Source organism: Paralichthys olivaceus, chromosome 7, assembly GCF_024713975.1.
Source record: "Paralichthys olivaceus isolate ysfri-2021 chromosome 7, ASM2471397v2, whole genome shotgun sequence".
Taxonomy (NCBI): Eukaryota; Metazoa; Chordata; class Actinopteri; order Pleuronectiformes; family Paralichthyidae; genus Paralichthys; species Paralichthys olivaceus.
In genome coordinates this window covers 22,632,053-22,651,055 of record NC_091099.1, presented here as the reverse complement: position 1 = coordinate 22,651,055, position 19,003 = coordinate 22,632,053, and the positions used below count along the sequence as shown (strand labels likewise).

At 39.8% G+C, this 19,003-nt stretch overlaps 1 protein-coding gene across 2 annotated transcripts; it reads left to right on the top strand.

Moving 5' to 3' along the window:
• Positions 1-4,963: 4,963 nt before the first annotated feature.
• syt8 (synaptotagmin VIII) lies at positions 4,964-17,311 on the top strand. Of its 2 annotated transcripts, XM_020078735.2 has the most exons (10): positions 4,964-5,204; positions 10,047-10,251; positions 10,737-10,903; positions 11,117-11,197; positions 12,133-12,228; positions 13,373-13,540; positions 13,917-14,084; positions 15,323-15,440; positions 16,366-16,499; positions 16,780-17,311. In XM_020078735.2, the coding sequence occupies exons 2-10, from the start codon at positions 10,065-10,067 to the stop codon at positions 17,014-17,016; spliced, it is 1,356 nt and encodes a 451-aa protein (XP_019934294.1). In that variant the 5' UTR covers positions 4,964-5,204; positions 10,047-10,064; the 3' UTR covers positions 17,017-17,311. The 2 variants fall into 2 exon arrangements, with proteins under 2 accessions (XP_019934294.1, XP_019934296.1); XM_020078737.2 differs by lacking the exon at positions 11,117-11,197 and having other exon boundaries at positions 4,969-5,204.
• The last annotated feature ends 1,692 nt before the right edge of the window (positions 17,312-19,003 follow it).

The window sequence follows — 19,003 nt, the reverse complement described above, 5'->3', positions numbered from 1 at the left end:
AAGTCAAAGTCCACTTTAGTGATTCAGGGTTGTCATTTGAGGGAATAAAGTAATTTGAAGTTTAGTTATTGGATTAAAATGAAATAAGGTTAGAAAATACCACTTAATAAATCATGAGCTCTCATCCCTCGTCAACAACTTGGTCTTAATTCATTAGCTTGGTTTAAGACACAGACACAACATGCTGAAACAGAATAGCAGCAGATATCTGTGTAACTGAGCGCACGTAGCCTTTCCATGTCAATACAAAATTCACTTTGGTAAAGGAGCTGTTCATAGTTGCTGGGTAACCTGTTCTTGCTTATCTCACCATTACAACCAATAAACGCAATATCCATGAAATAAAATACAATGGTTAACATTTAATGATGACTTTCTGTTCAGGCCTCTTCACACAAACAGGTCAGTAGCTGTCACATTGAACCACGTGTCAAAGAAATGTTCATGGCTCCCCATGTAACAGTCGGATTTACTCTCTAACGAGGAGAGCGGTGATAACTCAGTATATAATTCTGTCACCCCTGTCAGCTATAGTGTAGGATCCCAATAATCTAATGAATTATATTTCTTCTTGTGTCTAACACAGTGTTGGACAGCAGGCACAATGCACTGTTAAATAAATGAGGAGTGACTCAGGGCACAACCTTAGGATTTCATCATATTGTACAAGGGCCTTTACAGAGTTTGAATCAAGACATTGAAATACAAAGGTAAAATAAATTTACTTCTTTCTTAAACATATTTGATCCATTTTTTATTTTTCTGATGGTAATAAACGATATTATAATAGATAAGCTCTACATCCAGAGTAATGCAGTCCTCGCCATACATCATAGGAGCAGTTTGAGTGAAACAATTTATATGTATTACAGTTACACATTCTTTTTTTAAATTGTTTCCTTGGTAATGCTGCGTGCACCTGATGGAAATATAAAATGAAACTAAAAAGCATTAAAAAAACTGCCACCATACCTCTGTCCTGTTAGTGAAGTAATTCTACTCATATAACACTTAATCACAAAGCTCATCTTAACTAAATGGACTTAAAATTATTATCTGGACTTATTGTATAAAGTTAACACACTGAAACATAACATTGTGAACAATCTGTGCACACACACTACATGTGTATGTATATATTGTTTTCATGTAACAATAACGCCGAACACATTTAACACATTTCCCAGAGTCCGTGCCTGAGTCCTGACAGTCTTTGAGGTAGTGAGGTCTAATAACCCAGCGACCTGACCTGGTAACAACTGGGTGTTGTTCCCCTGCAGGACCCTGCGTCACCAGATCCTTTCTTGGTGCATGTACCAAATTCTTTGTTTGTGGTGTTGTGATGGATGTGACCTGGTTCTGTCTGAGATGTCGTCAGCTCCTGACTCCAGCATCACCTTATACGATCTGTGACCCACAGGTTTAATCACCTTTGCTGATTTCCAGACCTCATGCGGCTGAAAGGGTTGAACTCTCACACTTGTCAAATTTTGTGAGTCCATGTCCTTCGCTGTGCGGTTGTAGTATTCCTCCTGTCTTTGTCTGTTGTTCCTCAGTCCCTGTGTGTTGTCTGTGGTAGGAAGAAGAGTCCTTGTCCTACTTAGAAGTCTCTGTGCTGGGCTCATATTGAGACCTGGGCTCGGTGTGATGCGATGGTCCAGTTTAGCCAAGCATGGATCCTGTCCTGCAGCCTTCACTTTCATCATGAGACGCTTGACTGTTTTACTGCTGATTCAGCTTTCCCATTGCATCGTGGATATCCACGTGAGGACTTTCTGTGTTCAAATTCCCACCTTTAACTGAATTGTCGAAACTCCTGAGAAGCGTATCGCAGCCCATTATCAGAGATGACAACATCTGGTATTCCCTGTCATGCAAAGTGGGCCTTCAGCTTCCTGATTACTGTGCAGCTTTGTGTCTGGCAGATTATCTATCTCCTAGAAGTTGGAATAGTAATCGACAACTATCAAGTAGTCCTTGTTCTGAAAAGAAAACAAATCCGTTCCCCCCTTTGCCCAGGGTCTGTAAGCCATGTCATGAGGGTGCAGTGTCTCTCTCTGTTGCTTTGGATCTACTGATCGGCATATGTCACATTCGGAGATGAAAGTCTACACAGTGCTCATTCATCCCTTGCCAGTACACACATTCCCTGGCATGTCTGAGACATCCCTCTATCCAACATGTGAGTGATGTCTGTTGGAATGTCACTTTTGCTCTGTGGCCACCCTGTCAGAATCATCTCGGTCACTCTCAATAACTTTGTGTCCTCTTTTGTAGCAGGTGGGCTGGAGCTCAGTCTCTCAGAAGGAATTATTGAGTAACTAGCCACATAACAGTGTCTGACTCCGTCTCAGTGTCTCTCTTTGTGCTCTCTGGTAAGTATGCTCTAGTTAGTGTGTCTGCCAGCAGCATGTTTCAGCTTGGTACACAGATGATGCTGAGGTCATACTTCTACGGTCTCTTTGGTGCATTAAATAGTGGCCTCCTGTGTATATTTTCCAGCTCATGGTCACTCTGTACTGATACTTTTCTGCCATAGGTGTACTGATGAATCTTTTCCATCCCAAACACAATGGCTAAGCGCTCCTTCTCAATTTAGACGCAGCCCCTCTCTCTAGGTGTAATTGCCCTACTCCCAAATGCTACTGGTTTACCTTTCTGTAGCTCCAAGTCCAGTTTCTGATGCATCACTCTGTAGCACCAGCTCGTCTGCCGGGTTGAGCTGGAGTATTGGCTATTTCGTCTTCAGGATGACAGGATTCCTTCACTGGCCTTCCTGCCCAGTAAAGGGATCCTGTCGTTCTGGTCCACCATTCTGGTTTAGATGGTGTAAGGGACTGATGCTGCATGTGGCCCCACAGTCAAGTATGGAAGCTCTGACTGTGGCTCTCTTTTACTCGGTTCACTGTCTCATTGTTCCCATTTACTTCTGTCATGGTCATAATGTCCTCATGTGTCACTGTCCTGCTCAGAGACAATGTAACTGACTGCCAACTTGTTAGTTTATGCAGTTTGTTTATGTATTTATTTCTTTTTTGTGTTGGTTTTATTTTGTTTTGTTCTAATTTATTGTCCTTTTAATATGGCCACTCACCCCTCGTAATCGCCTGTAGGTTGAATGTGAATTTACATTATGTACGTTTCCTCTGAGTTTTACTGTAACTTTTTTTTTCTTCATTTGGCCCTAGTCTAGTACTCAGTCTACAGTGTGGGCCTGTCTGATGAACTCTTCAGATTTTACTGCTACTTTGCCACTCTGTACATTTTAGCATCACCACTGGTAAGACTCCAAGAATAGATCAAATGATCAATATGTTGCTTGCTCTCTCTAAAACTTAAAACTGTCATTGGAGCTATAATGTGCAATGCAACCTGTAGGGGGCACTAGCAGATCTGTAGGCAAGTACAAAGACTTCATTAACATTCATACAACTGGTTGCCTCATTGTTGTTTGTCATCTGTGGACAATGTGAGCAGTGACAGTGCAGTGGAATGGAGCATTTTAAATACACTGGAACAGGTGACACCCATAAATAGCAGGTGCGTGTGTGTGTGTGTGTGTGTGAGAGTGTGGGGTTTAGGGGGGAACTAAGACATAAACACTGTGCTGCTGCTGCTGCTGCTGCTGCTGCTGCTGCTGCTGCTGCTGCTGCTGCTGCTGCTGCTGCTGCTGCTGCTGCTGCTGCTGCTGCTGCTGCTGCTGCTGCTGCTGCTGCTGCTGCTGCTGCTGCTGCTGCTGCTGCTGCTGCTGCTGCTGCTGCTGCTGCTGCTGCTGCTGCTGCTGCTGCTGCTGCTGCTGCTGCTTTGTCCTCTAACTTCAACTATCACATTTTTGCACATAAGAATGGTGAAATCAAGGAATTCTCCTTCACACAATGATGTACAGAGTGTGGTCATTGAGGTGCCTGGGTCACCAGTGTTGTGTCTGATCAACAGTAAGGAGTCGAGGGGTCCAAGTGTCCTAAAAAAAGAAATAAAAGATTAAATATGATATGATTAAAGCTGATCATATAAAAACAGAAGAGCTCAGGAAGAAGGAAACAGGTCATTTGAGGCGACATCCATATGCTTTCAAGTGAAAATTGTGTTTTTAAACTAAAACATCTCTGTCCACACCAGTGTTCTGACTCTGTATCAGTTTTATTCCCTGTCCATGATAACTCTCCTGAAAACACACTCGTACACTGGGCCTGCACACGCCCACGTACACAGGAAGCATTTGGTTGTAAGTTGCAGAATTGTCACAGAAGTAGTATAATAATAGCAGCAACCATCTGGTTCATGGTACTGTTGTGGTCAGGGTTGTCATGTCTTCCATGTAGGCCCTGATTGTTGTTAATCAGACCCCCAACTTTTGGACATGCCTAAATAACTTTCTCTTATTAAATATAATTTTTTTAATCCTCATGATGTAACAAAGAATTTTTACTTCACACTTGTTCGTGGTGACTTCCACTGTCTGTAGGTCAAGTTTCAGAAGATTTTACAGGAGAAAGTTTGAGAAAATTAAAAGTAAAATCAACTAAATATTCATTATGGCATAAATAATTAGTTCCTATTGAATATCAATTTTAAAAAGAATTCTAAGGAGGTTATAAATATATTTTTTTAAACTATAACCCTTAACATCACTGATCAATCTTCTGGGAATCATGAACATCTGCTTAAAATGATATTGTGCGAAGGTATTCAGCCTGTGAGTTTTCTTCTGCAGCTGTTGTGTTTTTGAGGAGAGAGCAGCAAGATCATCTGCAAACTATCAGCTAAACTATCATGGCCACTTGATATGCTAAAACAACAGGGATTAAAAGATAAGAAAAATTAGAGATGCTATAAGCCGCTGCTTAACCTGTAAGATTTGACTGCTCCTTCAATAATCTTCATTCTTTTCTTATGAACTTTCAGCTCTGACACACACTGTATTTGAATAACTGCTATTTTAGCAGCAAAGACTCCACCTCTGTTTGAACACTGACTACACAGGTTAACTTTGCGTGTGTGTGTTAGTGTGTGTGTTCTGCAGGTGTGGTGGCTGCTGCAGGCCCGAAACTGACCGACTCGCAGAGTTGAAGATGGCTGACTGATGTTAAGCAGCACAGAAAACAGCTCACGCTCCACAGCCGCCTGAACAAACGGAGAAGAAATGAAATTTAAATAAAAGGAAAGAACAGTTTTGGACAGAAAGTCTCCTCGTCTCATCTCAGGTACTGTTGCTCTTACTTTGGTTTTCTGTTTATTATTTATGTCCAGAGTCACACATTCATTTATACCTGCTGGTTTCTTTCAGGAGAAAAACATGTAAGATGTAAAAAGTCAAACTGTATCGTTCATTCCACAGTTTAAACTTTTCCGTCTCTTGATGGGAAAATATTCTGTGTTTGAGTTAACATTTGTTCTCTTTGTTGTTAAATCCCTAAAAAAAACACCAAGCTGCCACTTTCACTCTTTCAATAACAATCCCACTCGTCTGTTTGTCTTTCTTTGTTGTTTTCTAAGGTCCTGTCCTTTTAGCTGTTTCCCATTTTTCTTCTGCTCACTGTTCTGTCTCAGCATTTCTTCCCTTCTCATTCCTCTTTTTCTTTGTGCCTCTTTCTTCACTTCCTCACCATTCCTCTTTCCTCATGCATTCCCTATTTTGTTCCCTCTATCCATCCTTTTTACTCTCTCTCCATTAATTTAGTTTCTTTCTCATGCTCCCTTTCATATTTCTTTCTTCCCTTCCCCCTTCTTCCTCTTTTCTCTCATCTTCGTTCTTTCGTCAACCCTTAATCCTTTCTTCATTTTCACTTGTTTGTCTTTGTCACATTCTTTTTATTAATTTTTTTGCCGTGCCTTCCTTTTCCCCTCATTTCCTCATTTGCTCCCCTTTTCCTTTATCTTCCTTCTTATTTTTCCCTTTCTTCTATCATATTTCTTTCCCCAATCTATTCTCTTTAACTTCTTTGTATTTATTTATTTTGCTTCTGTCTTGTTTTTATGTGTATTTATGTGCAACTAACCTTAACAACTTGTTTGCAAATTAATCAAACTTGTTTTCCAGCCACATTTATTTATTAAAGAACTATAAACTTGAATCTGCTGCAGAATCTGCACCTTCATGAAGCAGCAGCAGCAGAGGAAACAAATGACATTTACTTCAGGACTTCAGTATATTTCAGAAGCTCTAGGCTCTGCTGGTTTTGGCAGTTTGATTAGTTTAGTTAGTTTGATGAGCATGTCAACAGACTATACACTGTGTGTTTGTACTGTCATGGCAGTCAAAGGACATTTGGTTCCCATAGTAATAATATAATATAATATTCATTAATGCAACCTTAACTCAGATGAATCTCACTTACTTTGGACATACCCTGACTTTACCTTGACTTCACTTCCTGTACCTCACTGTCTGTCAAATTAGCACGTTCACTCAAGTGTCTCGTTTCCGTTCACTGGCGCTCAGAGCCGCAGCACCCGATTAAAACCCGTGTCTACTGTAGAGTCATTTGGCCTGGAAGTGAATAGTGGAAATGAATCCATTCTCATTGCAGACAAAAGCCAGATGTTAGTGTTTTGGTGGGTATCTTGACCAGTGGAAAAGGGGCTTTAGAGTGCAGTCTGTAAGAGGTGGCTAAAGTGTCTGAAGATTCATTCTGTGAACGAGCAGTGAAGGATCTCCCACTGTGCACCGCTCCTTACATAAAACCGTGCTTCATTTATCGCACGATCTGAACACGAGCTGATGTACTGTGAGGTGGAACATGTAACGGCTGCGTCACGGAACATTCATCTGACAGGCATGGGAGTGGAAATGTCAGTGAGGAAAACTACATACTTTTCTATGGACTGACAGCAGCTTCATTTCTGAGGTTTGGTCATGGCAGGACAAAATTCCAACCGGTTCTCACTGCAGAAGCTTCAAATTTAGCCGCTTTGTTGCATCCCTTGATGTCAGGCACTGAAAGAGATGCACCAGGCTTTCAATTAACTCTGTTGTAGACTCACCCACAGCATATTTTTACAATCAGTACAACTGCTCTGGCCAACTATTCATTCTATTATTCTTTAATTAAAACTGCTTATTTTCATTAATGGATTAATTTATAGTTATAATCCATATAGTAGACTTTACTGATAGTAAACACCATACGGCCCAGCAATGAACTGAAAAAAGAATAAATCTGATGCTCCCAGAATTAGAACAAAGATTTTTGTGCCTCTGGAGAACAGGTTGTGAACTTGATTTTGTCACAGACCACTTTCACTGTTAAAGTAGACAAGCAGATGTTTGGAAAGAGGCCGGACTCTGTCGGAGCGATGACGATGTTTCGCTCCTGATTACAGTGAAAACTGACTAAATGTAGAGGGAGGAAGGAGGCGTTTCCTCTCTCTGATCAAACGCTTTGTGTTGTTTTTGAGGTAAACATGGTCACTCCATTAGACTTTACTTCCTTCCTCTTCATTTTATTCTGAGCAGCACAGAAACAGTTCAGTTTCCACCAGTCTGGAGCGAGCAGGAATGTGAAAAGTCCTCATCAGTGAGTATAAGAGCTTCAATCTGTGACATGGGTCTTTGGCTCAATTTCCGGCAAAACCCTGTTTTTTATGAAGAGGATTAATGCTTTTTTAACATTTATAGGTAAAGACAATTTGCTGATTCGTCAGGCTCTTATCACATGAGCCTCTTTCGTTAGCCTTGACTACCAATGTAAAACACAACCTGAATTATCAATTACAAGCGATACTGACCCTGTTGTCTTTGCTAACAGCAATGAAAATATTTGTTTATAACCTTTTTTTTTCGTACAACTAAAAACAGGTGTGGACATATTTCAAGGCTTGTTTCAGGTTCTGTTGAAGCATTTTACCCGCAGAGCTAATAAAAAGATAGAAGACACGTCATCACTTAAAGAGTCTGTGCTGTCGTGATAAGAATGACCTAAAAGGACAGAACCTATTGTTGTCTGTCCCATCCACTAACATTGAGGAGGCAGGGTTTATGACCTATACATCAGCCAATCATCAGAGGATGATGAAGATTATTTGGTTTCATGTTTGGAAGTTCTCATGTGATCCATTTTTCTATCCAGTGTGTGTTTTACCACGAGTCTGGCTGAGATGAGGCCTGGACACATCTGGATCTGAAAATGGAAAAGTTTGTACTGAGAGAAATTCAGTCTAATGAGGATAAATCTGTAAACATGTTTCAATGTGATGTGTTGCACAATCCAGTAGAAATGGATGAGAACATTCTGGGATCTTTTTGTCAAATAGAGACCCAGGTTGGTTCAGGTTTGGTGTCAGTGGGGATGTTATGTGCACATTTGCTTTCAGGCCTGTAAACATATTTGAATGGATTGTTATCAGACTGCGGGTTAATGTGCTACTGCTGTTTGTTCATGGTGGAGGCCTGCAGGTTGGAATTCCACTCAGTCATGTCAGCAGTAGGTTGACGACCATACTGTTTTATAATGTTTGTTTGACTGTTTACGTCACTGTTGTTAGGACGTCTCCAAATCTCCAGTTTAGTTTACTGAGCGGGCAGTGAATGGTTTTATGGTTTTTATAAAAATATCTATTTCGTTTTATCAATCCAGTGGTGTTTCATCTCTTCAAACATCACAATAGATGACCTGCCTCAGCCTCAGTTGTGAAATCTTCAGTTATGTGGGTTGAATTTAAAACATTGTGGTTAAGGTTCCTTCTGGTATCTGAGGTATTATTTTACCACATGTGCATCAGGTTGGCTTGGCTCCTTATTTATCCAGCATGATGTTTAGATTGTAGGACAAGATGGTGAGTATCCCTCCGCCTAGCAACTACTTCCTGACCAAAACAAGTACTTGAGTAAAAAGTTCTAATAAACAGACCAAGCTGAACTAAAGTAAAAGTGAATGCTCCTACTTGAGTAAAAATAAGTTGGTACTTGCTTTTAAATATAGGGTGAATTCAGATAATCTGGGACATGTTTGCAATTTTGACTTGTACGATTTATTCCAATATTATTCCAATATCTGTTTTGCACATAACATCTACATTTTATACATTTAGCATGTGTCTAAACACACCAGAAGAAGGGATGGAGATGTCAAACCTAGAAGAGGAATGACACAGTTTTCTTAGTGTCCCACATTACCCACTGTCCCAGATCACCTGAATTCCCTCTACCTGAACTTTTAAAACTTAAAGTTCTTGCAGACTGTAGCCTATTCCCTAATGGAGCTATTGGGTACATCATTAACTGTGTCTAATGCATGTTGTGTTGAATACTAGAATAATACAGACTCATACTAATAAAGAATGTTGCCACCGAAAAAGCTTTACACTTTGCTAGGGTTGGTATTCTTGGAAAAGCCAGTAAGAGCAGGCCACACTTATAAATACAACAATACAATACATACTTATACTTATCAAATACAACCAATGTAGCTCAGCCCGTCCTATCAGCCCTCTCAGCCCTGTCAGCTAAAAAAAGTAAACTTTTCTGTGACTCGCTCGTTAACTTCTGATTAAGACTCTGGTCATGCGCAGTGAGAGCACGGGCACGCTGTACACACGCGAGCAAGTCAGTCAGTGACAGACAGGTGTGCTAACCAAACATTACATTCAGTCCTGTGAGGTCCACAGACACCAGCATTTTTTTCCAGGCAATTTTATTTGTTGATGGCGATCAGGATGTAGAGGATTTCAACAAATAAACAAACAAACAAACAAACAATAAGTACAGTAACTAAGTATATGAGTCAACATCCACCTAAAGAAACACATGATGATGAACTTAGACATGATCAAATCTCCAGTTGGATTACACTGTAGCCATTTCACAGTTGGAGGTTGCAGCATTCTCACTCAATGGATTTATTCCAAAGATTTCTGTTCCTATTCATCCTTTCAATCATTTAGAGTCCAAAAAGATGAGAAAATAAGGCCACGGTTTAGATATACTGGACTTATTTATACCTGAAGTATTTTCTGTGCAGTGTTTCTATCCGTGTATACTTGCTTCAGTCCTCTTCCTCCCAGCTTGTTGATCAGTAATGTGTGACACTACTCTCTTGTTTCTACAGCTCCACTTCCATTTCAACATGAGTACCACCCCAAAACCAACACCATACTCAACTCACCATAATGTATCATTCAAGACAGAACTGTCCGAGAAAGTTCACCCCGCCACCATCATCCCCACCAACAACACCTACACTAACACCACCATCGATCCAGCAGCTGCCGCTGCTGAAGACTTCATCAATGACGTGCTGGACAAGATTCCCTGTAAGTTGACAAACAGCAGCTAATCCAATCTAATAAAAAGCTTATGTAGCATCTGTGTTAGCTCTCAGATCAGATCCTTTATTTAAAATTGTAAACTTTTTTTCATAATTAGTCATTATTAATTCTTTATTATATGTTTGTATTATTAATCTGAATATGTTAAATACATGTAGTGGAGTAGAGTTTGAAATATAGAAGCCAAGTAATAGTTCAAAGTTGCAATCAATGAAATGCTTCATCAGTATTTCACTGATTTAGCTGCTCTATGTGGAGCTTTATCATATACAGTTAGATTGTTTAGTTCAGTGATTCCCAGCCCAGGGGTCGGGTCCTTCTAAAGGGTCACCAATTGCAACAATCTGATTGTTTTAAGACTTGCGACATTTTGAACCTCTCATTTAATGCAACAGCAGGATGTGGTGTCTTGTGTATGACACAGTTGATATCACACCTGACTAACTGTGTATCTTGCTGGTCTTGGGCAGTGCCTCGATGGGCGATCTACACCATCGCTGCGAGTGGCGCTCTGCTGATTCTGATCTGCTGTCTGTGCATCTGCGTGAAGTGTTGCTGCAAAGACAAGAAGAAGCGAAATCGGAAGGATGACAAGATCAAAATGTTGGGGGTGAATGGGACCACAACCACAGCTCTGGTGAGTCAATATGGATCTGAGTCTCTCACTGGGCGAAATCTGCAGTGAGAGCGCCTCCCATAATGACCAGTCAGTGCTGGGATGTGCCTGGATCACTACTGTAACTCCGTCTTTCACCAGTGTGAAAGGAAAGGTGCTATTTCTGCAAAGCAAAATGTAAATAAATTGAGCTTTTTAGTTAGAATTTCTGCTTGTTGTTTCTAACCACCGCAGGAAGCTGTTTGCGAAGAAGAAGCTGTAAAAAGCCACTCTACGCTAGCAAACAGCATACAGAAACAGTCAAGAGAGCAGCTGGTGAGTGCGGCATTGTGGTTGGCTCAGCAGGTTGAGCGGGTCAACCACTAACCAGAAGGGCAATGGTTCAATCCCCGGCTCCTGAATTCTGCATGCCAGTGTCCATGGGCACAACAAGGAACACTAAGTTGCTCCTGGTGGTGTCTGATAAAGTGTGTGTAGAGGTGTTGTGTGAATTTGACTTGTACTGTAAACACTTTCAGTGGTTGATAAGACTAGGAAGTGCTGTATGCAGACAGTACATTTAACTTAAAGAGCCACATAATTTGTGAAAATAGAATGTGAAAATAAGCCAATTTGGAATATCAACATATGAAGTACTGACAACTGTGTCAGAAAATGTGGCTAAACAAATCAGTGACTGATGTTTGACAGAAATCAGAGATAAAGGTACTTTTAGGACATTAAAGCTTTGCTTCCATATATGTCCCTTAAAGGTACAGTGTGTAGAATTGTGTGATATCTAGTGTTGAAGTTGCATGTTGCAGCTGAACACCCCTCACCTCACCCTCTCCTTCCAAACATGAAAAAGAAACTGTGGAAGCCTTTAATTGTCATAAAAACTCAAAAGGTGTTTAGTTTGTCCAGTCTGGACTAATGTCAAAAACATGGCGGCCTCCGTAGAGAGGGTCCCCTCCATGTAAATATAAATTATTTAAATATAAAGGACCTTTTCTGGGGTAAAGAAAACTACAATTCATTCAATTTAGATGAAACGAACAAGTGAAAACATCATGAGGATTATTCTACATTAAATTTCTGCCAATAGATCCTTTTCACCTAAATCTTATACACTGGACCTTTAATTGCTATTTATTTGAAAGGACAGAGTAAATCACTCTTCTTATAGCCCCTGAGAAAGTCTTGTGTCGGCTCTGACCACGATCCTTGTTTGCTCAGAGGATCTGACCCAATGTTTTTCCTGTGCCTGACAGGTTCAGCCAGATGTGGGAGATGTGGAATACGGCTCTACCAAACAGCAGAGAGGGAAGCTGCTCTACTCTCTGGAGTACAACGCCGCTCTGTCTGAGGTAATGAATCTTTGACCAGCCAGTCCCACCACTGTCCTCTGTAAAGGAGCACTGAACCAAGTTATCATTGCTCTCATTATGTTGTTGGATTTACATGGTCTTCAGGAGTTGTGCATGTGCAAATAGGCAACTGGCTTTTCCAAATACCATTTAAGTGCATTGGTAATGTTTATAACAACACTAAATGCAGCAAGGAAAGATATGCATAAACCTAGTGGTTCTCAACCTGAAACTTCTCATGTAGCTGCAGCCTGTGAGATGGAGCACAGAGATTATGACCGTCTTCAGTGCTGCTCTGAGACTAGCACATTTCACAATAGTGTTGATGTAAAGCTGTCATATGCTGCCATTACATCATGTTTTTGATAATTTATAATATTGGCACTGCTTTTCAATCGCTGGAGACCTGGTGAATAAAGTTTGATGTTCAATTTGTAAAATCTCTTCTAGATTGTAAAGTAAACACCTGCTAATGCTTATGTTAGCTGCACAGCAATAGCAACATTTACAAATGGCACCTTTAAAACCACGAGGAACTAGAATGGCACTCAGATTTTTTTTCATCAAGATCTATGAAATTATTCCCTCGGGAAATGGTGGAAATGTATCATTTTTGTTAAGTGATCAACACACAGCACACAAATTCAGTGGGTTCTCCCCAGATGCATCCTTCCAGCAAATTTTAATGGGAATCTTAATGTTTTTTATGTAATCTTGCCTACAAACAAACAGACTTGGCTGAAAACATAAGCTCTTTTTCAATGTTTGACAAGCTCTAACAAAATGTAAGAGTATTGGCCTAAATGTATATCAGCATTGGGGTCATATTGTATAATCATACCTTTAATATGAAGTAAAATTAAACCTGTGAAAGGGTCATTATTAAAAATATATACATTATGAATACACGTAATACATCATTTAAAAAACTTTACTTCCCCACTTCAGAATCGGTGTGCATGTTCACACACATGATCTCTCCTCAGGTTTATCTTTTAAACCCCATTGTTTCAGCTGGATGTGCCATTTGCATGTTTCCAGACCCATTTTGAACGTACACAGCAGTTATGAATAGGAAGCCCCGGAAACTCACTGTGATGGAGTAAAAAGGTCATACCCGTCTGTTGTCTGATGGTTTTTACAGCTCACAGTTGGGATTAAACAAGCCAATGGTTTGAAGGCCATGGACGTGGGAGGAAGCTCGGACCCGTACATCAAAGTCTACATCTGCCCCGAAAAATCCAAAACCTGTGAGACCAAAGTGTTCAAAAACACACTGAACCCCGTCTTCAACGAACAGTTCAACTTCCAGGTCAGAAGTGGCTGTGGTTTGTTTTGGTTGGAATTTTTCTACAAGTTTAAAGATGGCTGATGAAAATACACCACAGTATATACTGCTAATCTTTATTATAACCTCACTAACAGATATGTATTATTACTCCATTTATAGAGGCTTGTAGTTGGAAGTTTACATACTGTTTATATACTGTATATCCAGTTAAATTCTTAGATGTAATATGGTGTACTCCCTGAACCTGATCCCTGTTCTTTTGTGTTTCAGGGATATTCAACAATTTCCATTACATTGATTAGAGAAAAGAAGATTTCACTAATTCATGTTTTTACAAGTCACAATGTTATGTGGATCAAAATATCTTGTGTTTTTGACCAGCGCGATCTTTTCCCAGATATCCAAGTCCTCCCTCCTGAAGTCGACTGTAGTGATGAAGGTGTTCGATTTCAATAGATTCACCAAACACAACATTATTGGTGAGGTCAGCGTGGAGCTCTGCAATGTCGACTGGCACCACGTCATCGAGGAGTGGCAGGATCTCGGTGAACCTGCCAAGTTTGAGGTAGAAGAGCAAAACTGAGCCACCACAAAATAAGACTGAGTGTACAGATATACCAGCTGTGCCTGAGACTGTACTCAGGCACAGTCGGGCTTTGAGCTCTATGTTTAAAAAGTGGATGACATTGTCAGTAGGACTCATCCTCTGGGGATCATGAATATCTAATACTATGACAAACATGACAACAGCAACAACAACATAATAAAATAAGCATGTGCCATATATACACACCTGGGTTCTGTACTACGAAGGGAATTCAACATACCCAAGATATCTTTCTGATATCCGGGTAAACTTGACCTAACAATCGCCATCAGGCTAAGTGGTCACATGACGCTGGTTATCAACTAATTTAGTCAACCCAGGTTTGCCTCATCAAGATCCGAACGGGTGCACATGGAAGGGGCAGGGTTTACTGCATATGACCAATCACACAAGAGTTTGTCTGAGAGCAGAGCTGCATATTTCACAACGAGGAGCAAACTGATATATTATAAAACCAGGAGGAGAACATTGTCCAGACTAAAATCAACAGTTGCTAAATGCAGGAAGGGCAGCTGGTGAATGATTGTGTGATGAAACTTTTCACTTAATCACATAACTCCAGCAGCTGACAAAGGTTTATCAGTCCCTCCGATGAGGATCTATATATTTCATAAAGACTCATCAGAGTATGCGAAAGGATTTGGTCGGTCTCTGAAGACCAACAAAATCTCCTCAGAGACTCCAACAATCCACATGCAGCTCCATGGGATCCTCTAAGAACGCTGATGTCATGTTTCAAAGGAATTGGTTGGTCAGTGGGCGGAGCTTTTATACTGGCTCAACATACAGTCACCATCTCATTCGAATACACTGGCAGCTCATTCATTTGACACAAGCTAATGCAAATGAAAACATTTATCTCAAAGACCTAATGTCGAAGTGAGATTATGCACATTAAACAATAAATTGTAAAAAATATATTAAGCAAATATTGAGTCTTCTGAAAGCTTACGGATAAAACTGACTGTACAATCGAAAAAAGAGGGGGGGCAGTGTGACCATAAGCCACAAGGTAAGAATATCAACTTTTTGAGGACAGTTGTTATGAAACTAATTGCATCTATGATGTTACTTCATTGCTTTTTGGTATTTGTAGACATTATTTTATTTATTGTGATTCCTAAAAAGAGTTACTCATATTATTTATCAGATTTTTTTCATCTAGTTGTAACAATTGTCTTACCTGTGTGCTGCAGGAGGAAGAACTGGGAGAGATCTGTTTCTCTCTGCGCTACGTTCCCACTGTTGGCAAACTGACTGTGGTGATCCTGGAGGCCAAAAACCTGAAGTACATGGACTTGGGAGGATTCTCAGGTCAGGCTGATAGCACAGCTTATATTGAAATCATTCACACGCATCAGAGGTTTCACAGATGTTTGGTTATGTATTACCATATTTCTGCACGGGGTCAGAATGTTGCTGCTCATGTTGGATGTCCACGGAGGCACTATGACAGACCAACGAGAGAAAAATCGTAGCGCTACAAGAGCTATGAGCTGTGATCTTGAATTATTAACTTTTTGAAGATTGTTATTCCTTAAAGACAAAACATGTTTTGTGTAATCAGAAACTCAATTTAAATAATTTGTGTATTATAACAAGTTCAAAAGTTCTGTTTGTTCAAGTACAAAAAACAGGTCGGACAAGATCAGTACATAATCTTCAGATGAGGCTGTGACTGTAACTTTGTTCTAATTTTTTGCTCTAACAGCTTTTTAGTGAGACATATATTCTTAAATAATAATAATAATAATAATAATAATAATAGAATTAGTTAATTGTAAACATTAAAAGGTTAAGCAGAAATCAAAAGTGAGATTCTGATCTTTCCTCAGGAAAATCTAAAGTTTATTTTTTTCCAGACTTTATAAAAAAGAATGTTTTCTGACTTCCATAGAGGAATGTTTCTATCTGACAGTATTTATTATGTGAATCAAGATACCCGATGTCAATTAACAGATTTTTAAAGAGTTTTAGACGATACACTTTTAGTTTTTAAATTCATTCTTGTCATTGTGACCTTGTATTTGCAGGTTTAAATTTTTTATACATTTTCTGTTTTCTTTTGTCGGGCTACTTTTCCATCACAAAAATGACTTTTTTGTCGTATGTAATCTTTTTCAACAAATTTAACTTCATTTCATTGTTTTTTTCTGCAGATTAAAAAATGTTGTGTATGGAAATATACTGTGAGAGTAAAATGACATCTGAGTGGTTTTATTCCACCTGTTATTTGCAGATCCATATGTGAAGCTGCAGCTGGCTCTGGACAAGAGGAAGTGGAAGAAAAGGAAGACGTCCATTAAAAAGAAGACGCTGAACCCGTATTACAACGAATCCTTCACCTTCGATGTGTCATTTCAACAAATCCAGGTGAGAGTCATCAGATAAGAAACAGCCTAAAACGAATAACTGTATTTAGGAGGTTTCAAAAATACATTTTTACATTAACACATAACATAATCAAACATTCTATCCATTTTGAACAAGGATTTATTCAATTTGGCATTTTAAATCTTCCATAAGGGCAGTGGCTTAACCTGAACAAGTGGCTGGACTGAAAACACTGGAAACAAAATGTGTTACTGAACTGGATCCAACAAAGTCTTGCATCTCATTCTGTTATGACTCTGAGTTTTCATGTCATCCTCAGAGGGTGAACCTGGTCATCTCCGTGTGGGACCACGATGCCATGACCCGAAACGACGCCATGGGTAAGATATTCCTGGGCTGCGATGCCACAGGGAACCAGCTGAGACACTGGGCCGACATGTTGTCCAACCCGCGGCGGCCGGTCGCTCAGTGGCACAGCCTGCTGTCGGCCAAGCAAGTCAACTCCACGCTGGCTCTGAAAAAGAAGATCCCCCTCCGCGACAAACTGCCCCTCTGATGGAAAACACAGTGTGGTCCCTCTCTAAATGAAGAGATTTAAATATTGTTTCAAGATCATCTCTCAAATTTCAGATTATTTTATCTATTTTATTGATTATTGATATTTTGTATTGTAAATGAAAGATGAACAATTATATTTTAATAACAAATCATAAAGCCATATTTTACTTTCAAACATGAGCACTTTCCACCGGAATGAACTGAATCGTACCTCTAAACAAATCCAGTTCCTTTAACTTGTGAAGAATTCACTGTAATTTGAATTAAATATCATGTCATCTCTTGTGATCATTTACACGTGTCCAACTCTCAAAGCTTGTTAGTGATCATCAGGATGTTTGTGGAGGAAAAGCCACTGAAAGAATCCCTGCACTGGACGCTCACCCTACAGAAGCTGAAATGTGAGCTGTGTTCATGGCTGAAGTGAAGATTTAATGTTGTGGATTCACATGTTCAGTATTAGAAAAGATTGGTTGTAAATGTTTTTACCATTGTACACAGTTAAGACTCAACATCTGGACTAACAAGTGGTTTGCTGATTTAACTGTTCTGCAGTATTTTTGTGCTGGTTATGAGAGCTGACAGAGGGAAAATTATAAGTACATTTAGTGAAGCACTGTACCTATAAATTTGAAGAACTTGTACTTTATGTATTTTGATTTTATGCAACTTTTGACTTGTACTCCACTACACTTACATGACATCTAGTAACTACTGTAGTTATTTTAAAGTTGATAATTGTACTTTTAAAGTATTACACATTGTTGGAAATCAAACTATCATCAAAATCAAACAATTCAAAATTTTGGATCTCTGACCTGTTACAAACAGCTGGTAACAGATCCACCACACAGAGATGTTTCCCTCTAAAGTTATCTCATTGCTTCATTTTCACTCCTCCATGTTAGTGGATGTGACATGGAACAAACTAAAAAGTTCCAAGTACATGCAAATATATCTTTCTCCAATATGGTTTCTGTCATTTCAGGTAGATCTTATCACAGTAATATGTGTTCAAGCGTTAATTCGTCCAGGATACGCGGTTTTCTAGTTATTTGATGCGATAACAAAGGGCTGAAACACGATGACTGACAGCTGAAGCCGACTCACGATTGGTCGAGTGAATCAGCGGGACTTCCACACTGCAGCTCCACACCATTGCTACTGCACATACTCTATGGACCTGTTTTGTACATGCTGTGCTATATGCAAGGAGCAATTTATGTGTGAACTTAAAGTGGCCCTTGTGGTAAATGTGAATATGTCCCAAATAGTAAGGCTATGGCTTATTTCTGCCAAACAGATGCACACCAACCAAGAGCCATAATGCAGTATGTGGGCCATACGACTGTGGCAGTGTGACAAAGTTGGGGAAATCTGGACCAAAACAATTTTGCTATGTGGGTGAGTTGACTTTGACATTTCCACACTGTGACTGAAAGATTGGATAGAAAATCTTCCCCGTCAGGAACAAATGTTTCCGATTATTCCGACACCACCTGAACGCACAGTAAGTACTGACAGCTGACAAGTTGATTGATCAGCAGATTCATGATAAGTGAACTGAATAACCAGCAGGAGTCAGTAACCAGAAGCCAAAATGGGACAGTCCATGGATCCTAACATCTTGTTGCCAATACTAAAAGTTATTGTTAACTACTCTGACATCTGTAGGCTTATGAAGCGAGATGCTAAGATGTCACATTATGTTAGAACTGCAGAAACACTTGAGGTGTGACAGAGTGGCAGCCCTTCACTCACAACCTATCTTTAAAAAGAGTGTGCAGAGCACTCAAACCAACGAAAGCATGTTTCATTTAAACCTGTCATCAAGTCAATTATAGCTGATATGAGGAATCACAGCAGTTTGTTGGTTTAACCTGTGACATTCATATTGTCTAACAAGTGGTGGTGTTATCATCGTAAACATTGTTCCTGAAATTAATACAGTTCAGTCGGACAACTCACGTTCAAATGTTTATTGT

What these genes read in the sequence shown, in the direction of transcription:
- syt8 (XM_020078735.2), top strand. Translation starts at nt 10,065, where the DNA reads ATGAGTACCACCCCAAAACCAACACCATACTCAACTCACCATAATGTA. An exon ending in ACGAACAGTTCAACTTCCAG is followed by an intron (nt 13,541 to 13,916) that starts GTCAGAAGTGGC and finishes ATCTTTTCCCAG; the next exon opens with ATATCCAAGTCCTCCCTCCT. An exon ending in GTGAACCTGCCAAGTTTGAG is followed by an intron (nt 14,085 to 15,322) that starts GTAGAAGAGCAA and finishes TGTGTGCTGCAG; the next exon opens with GAGGAAGAACTGGGAGAGAT.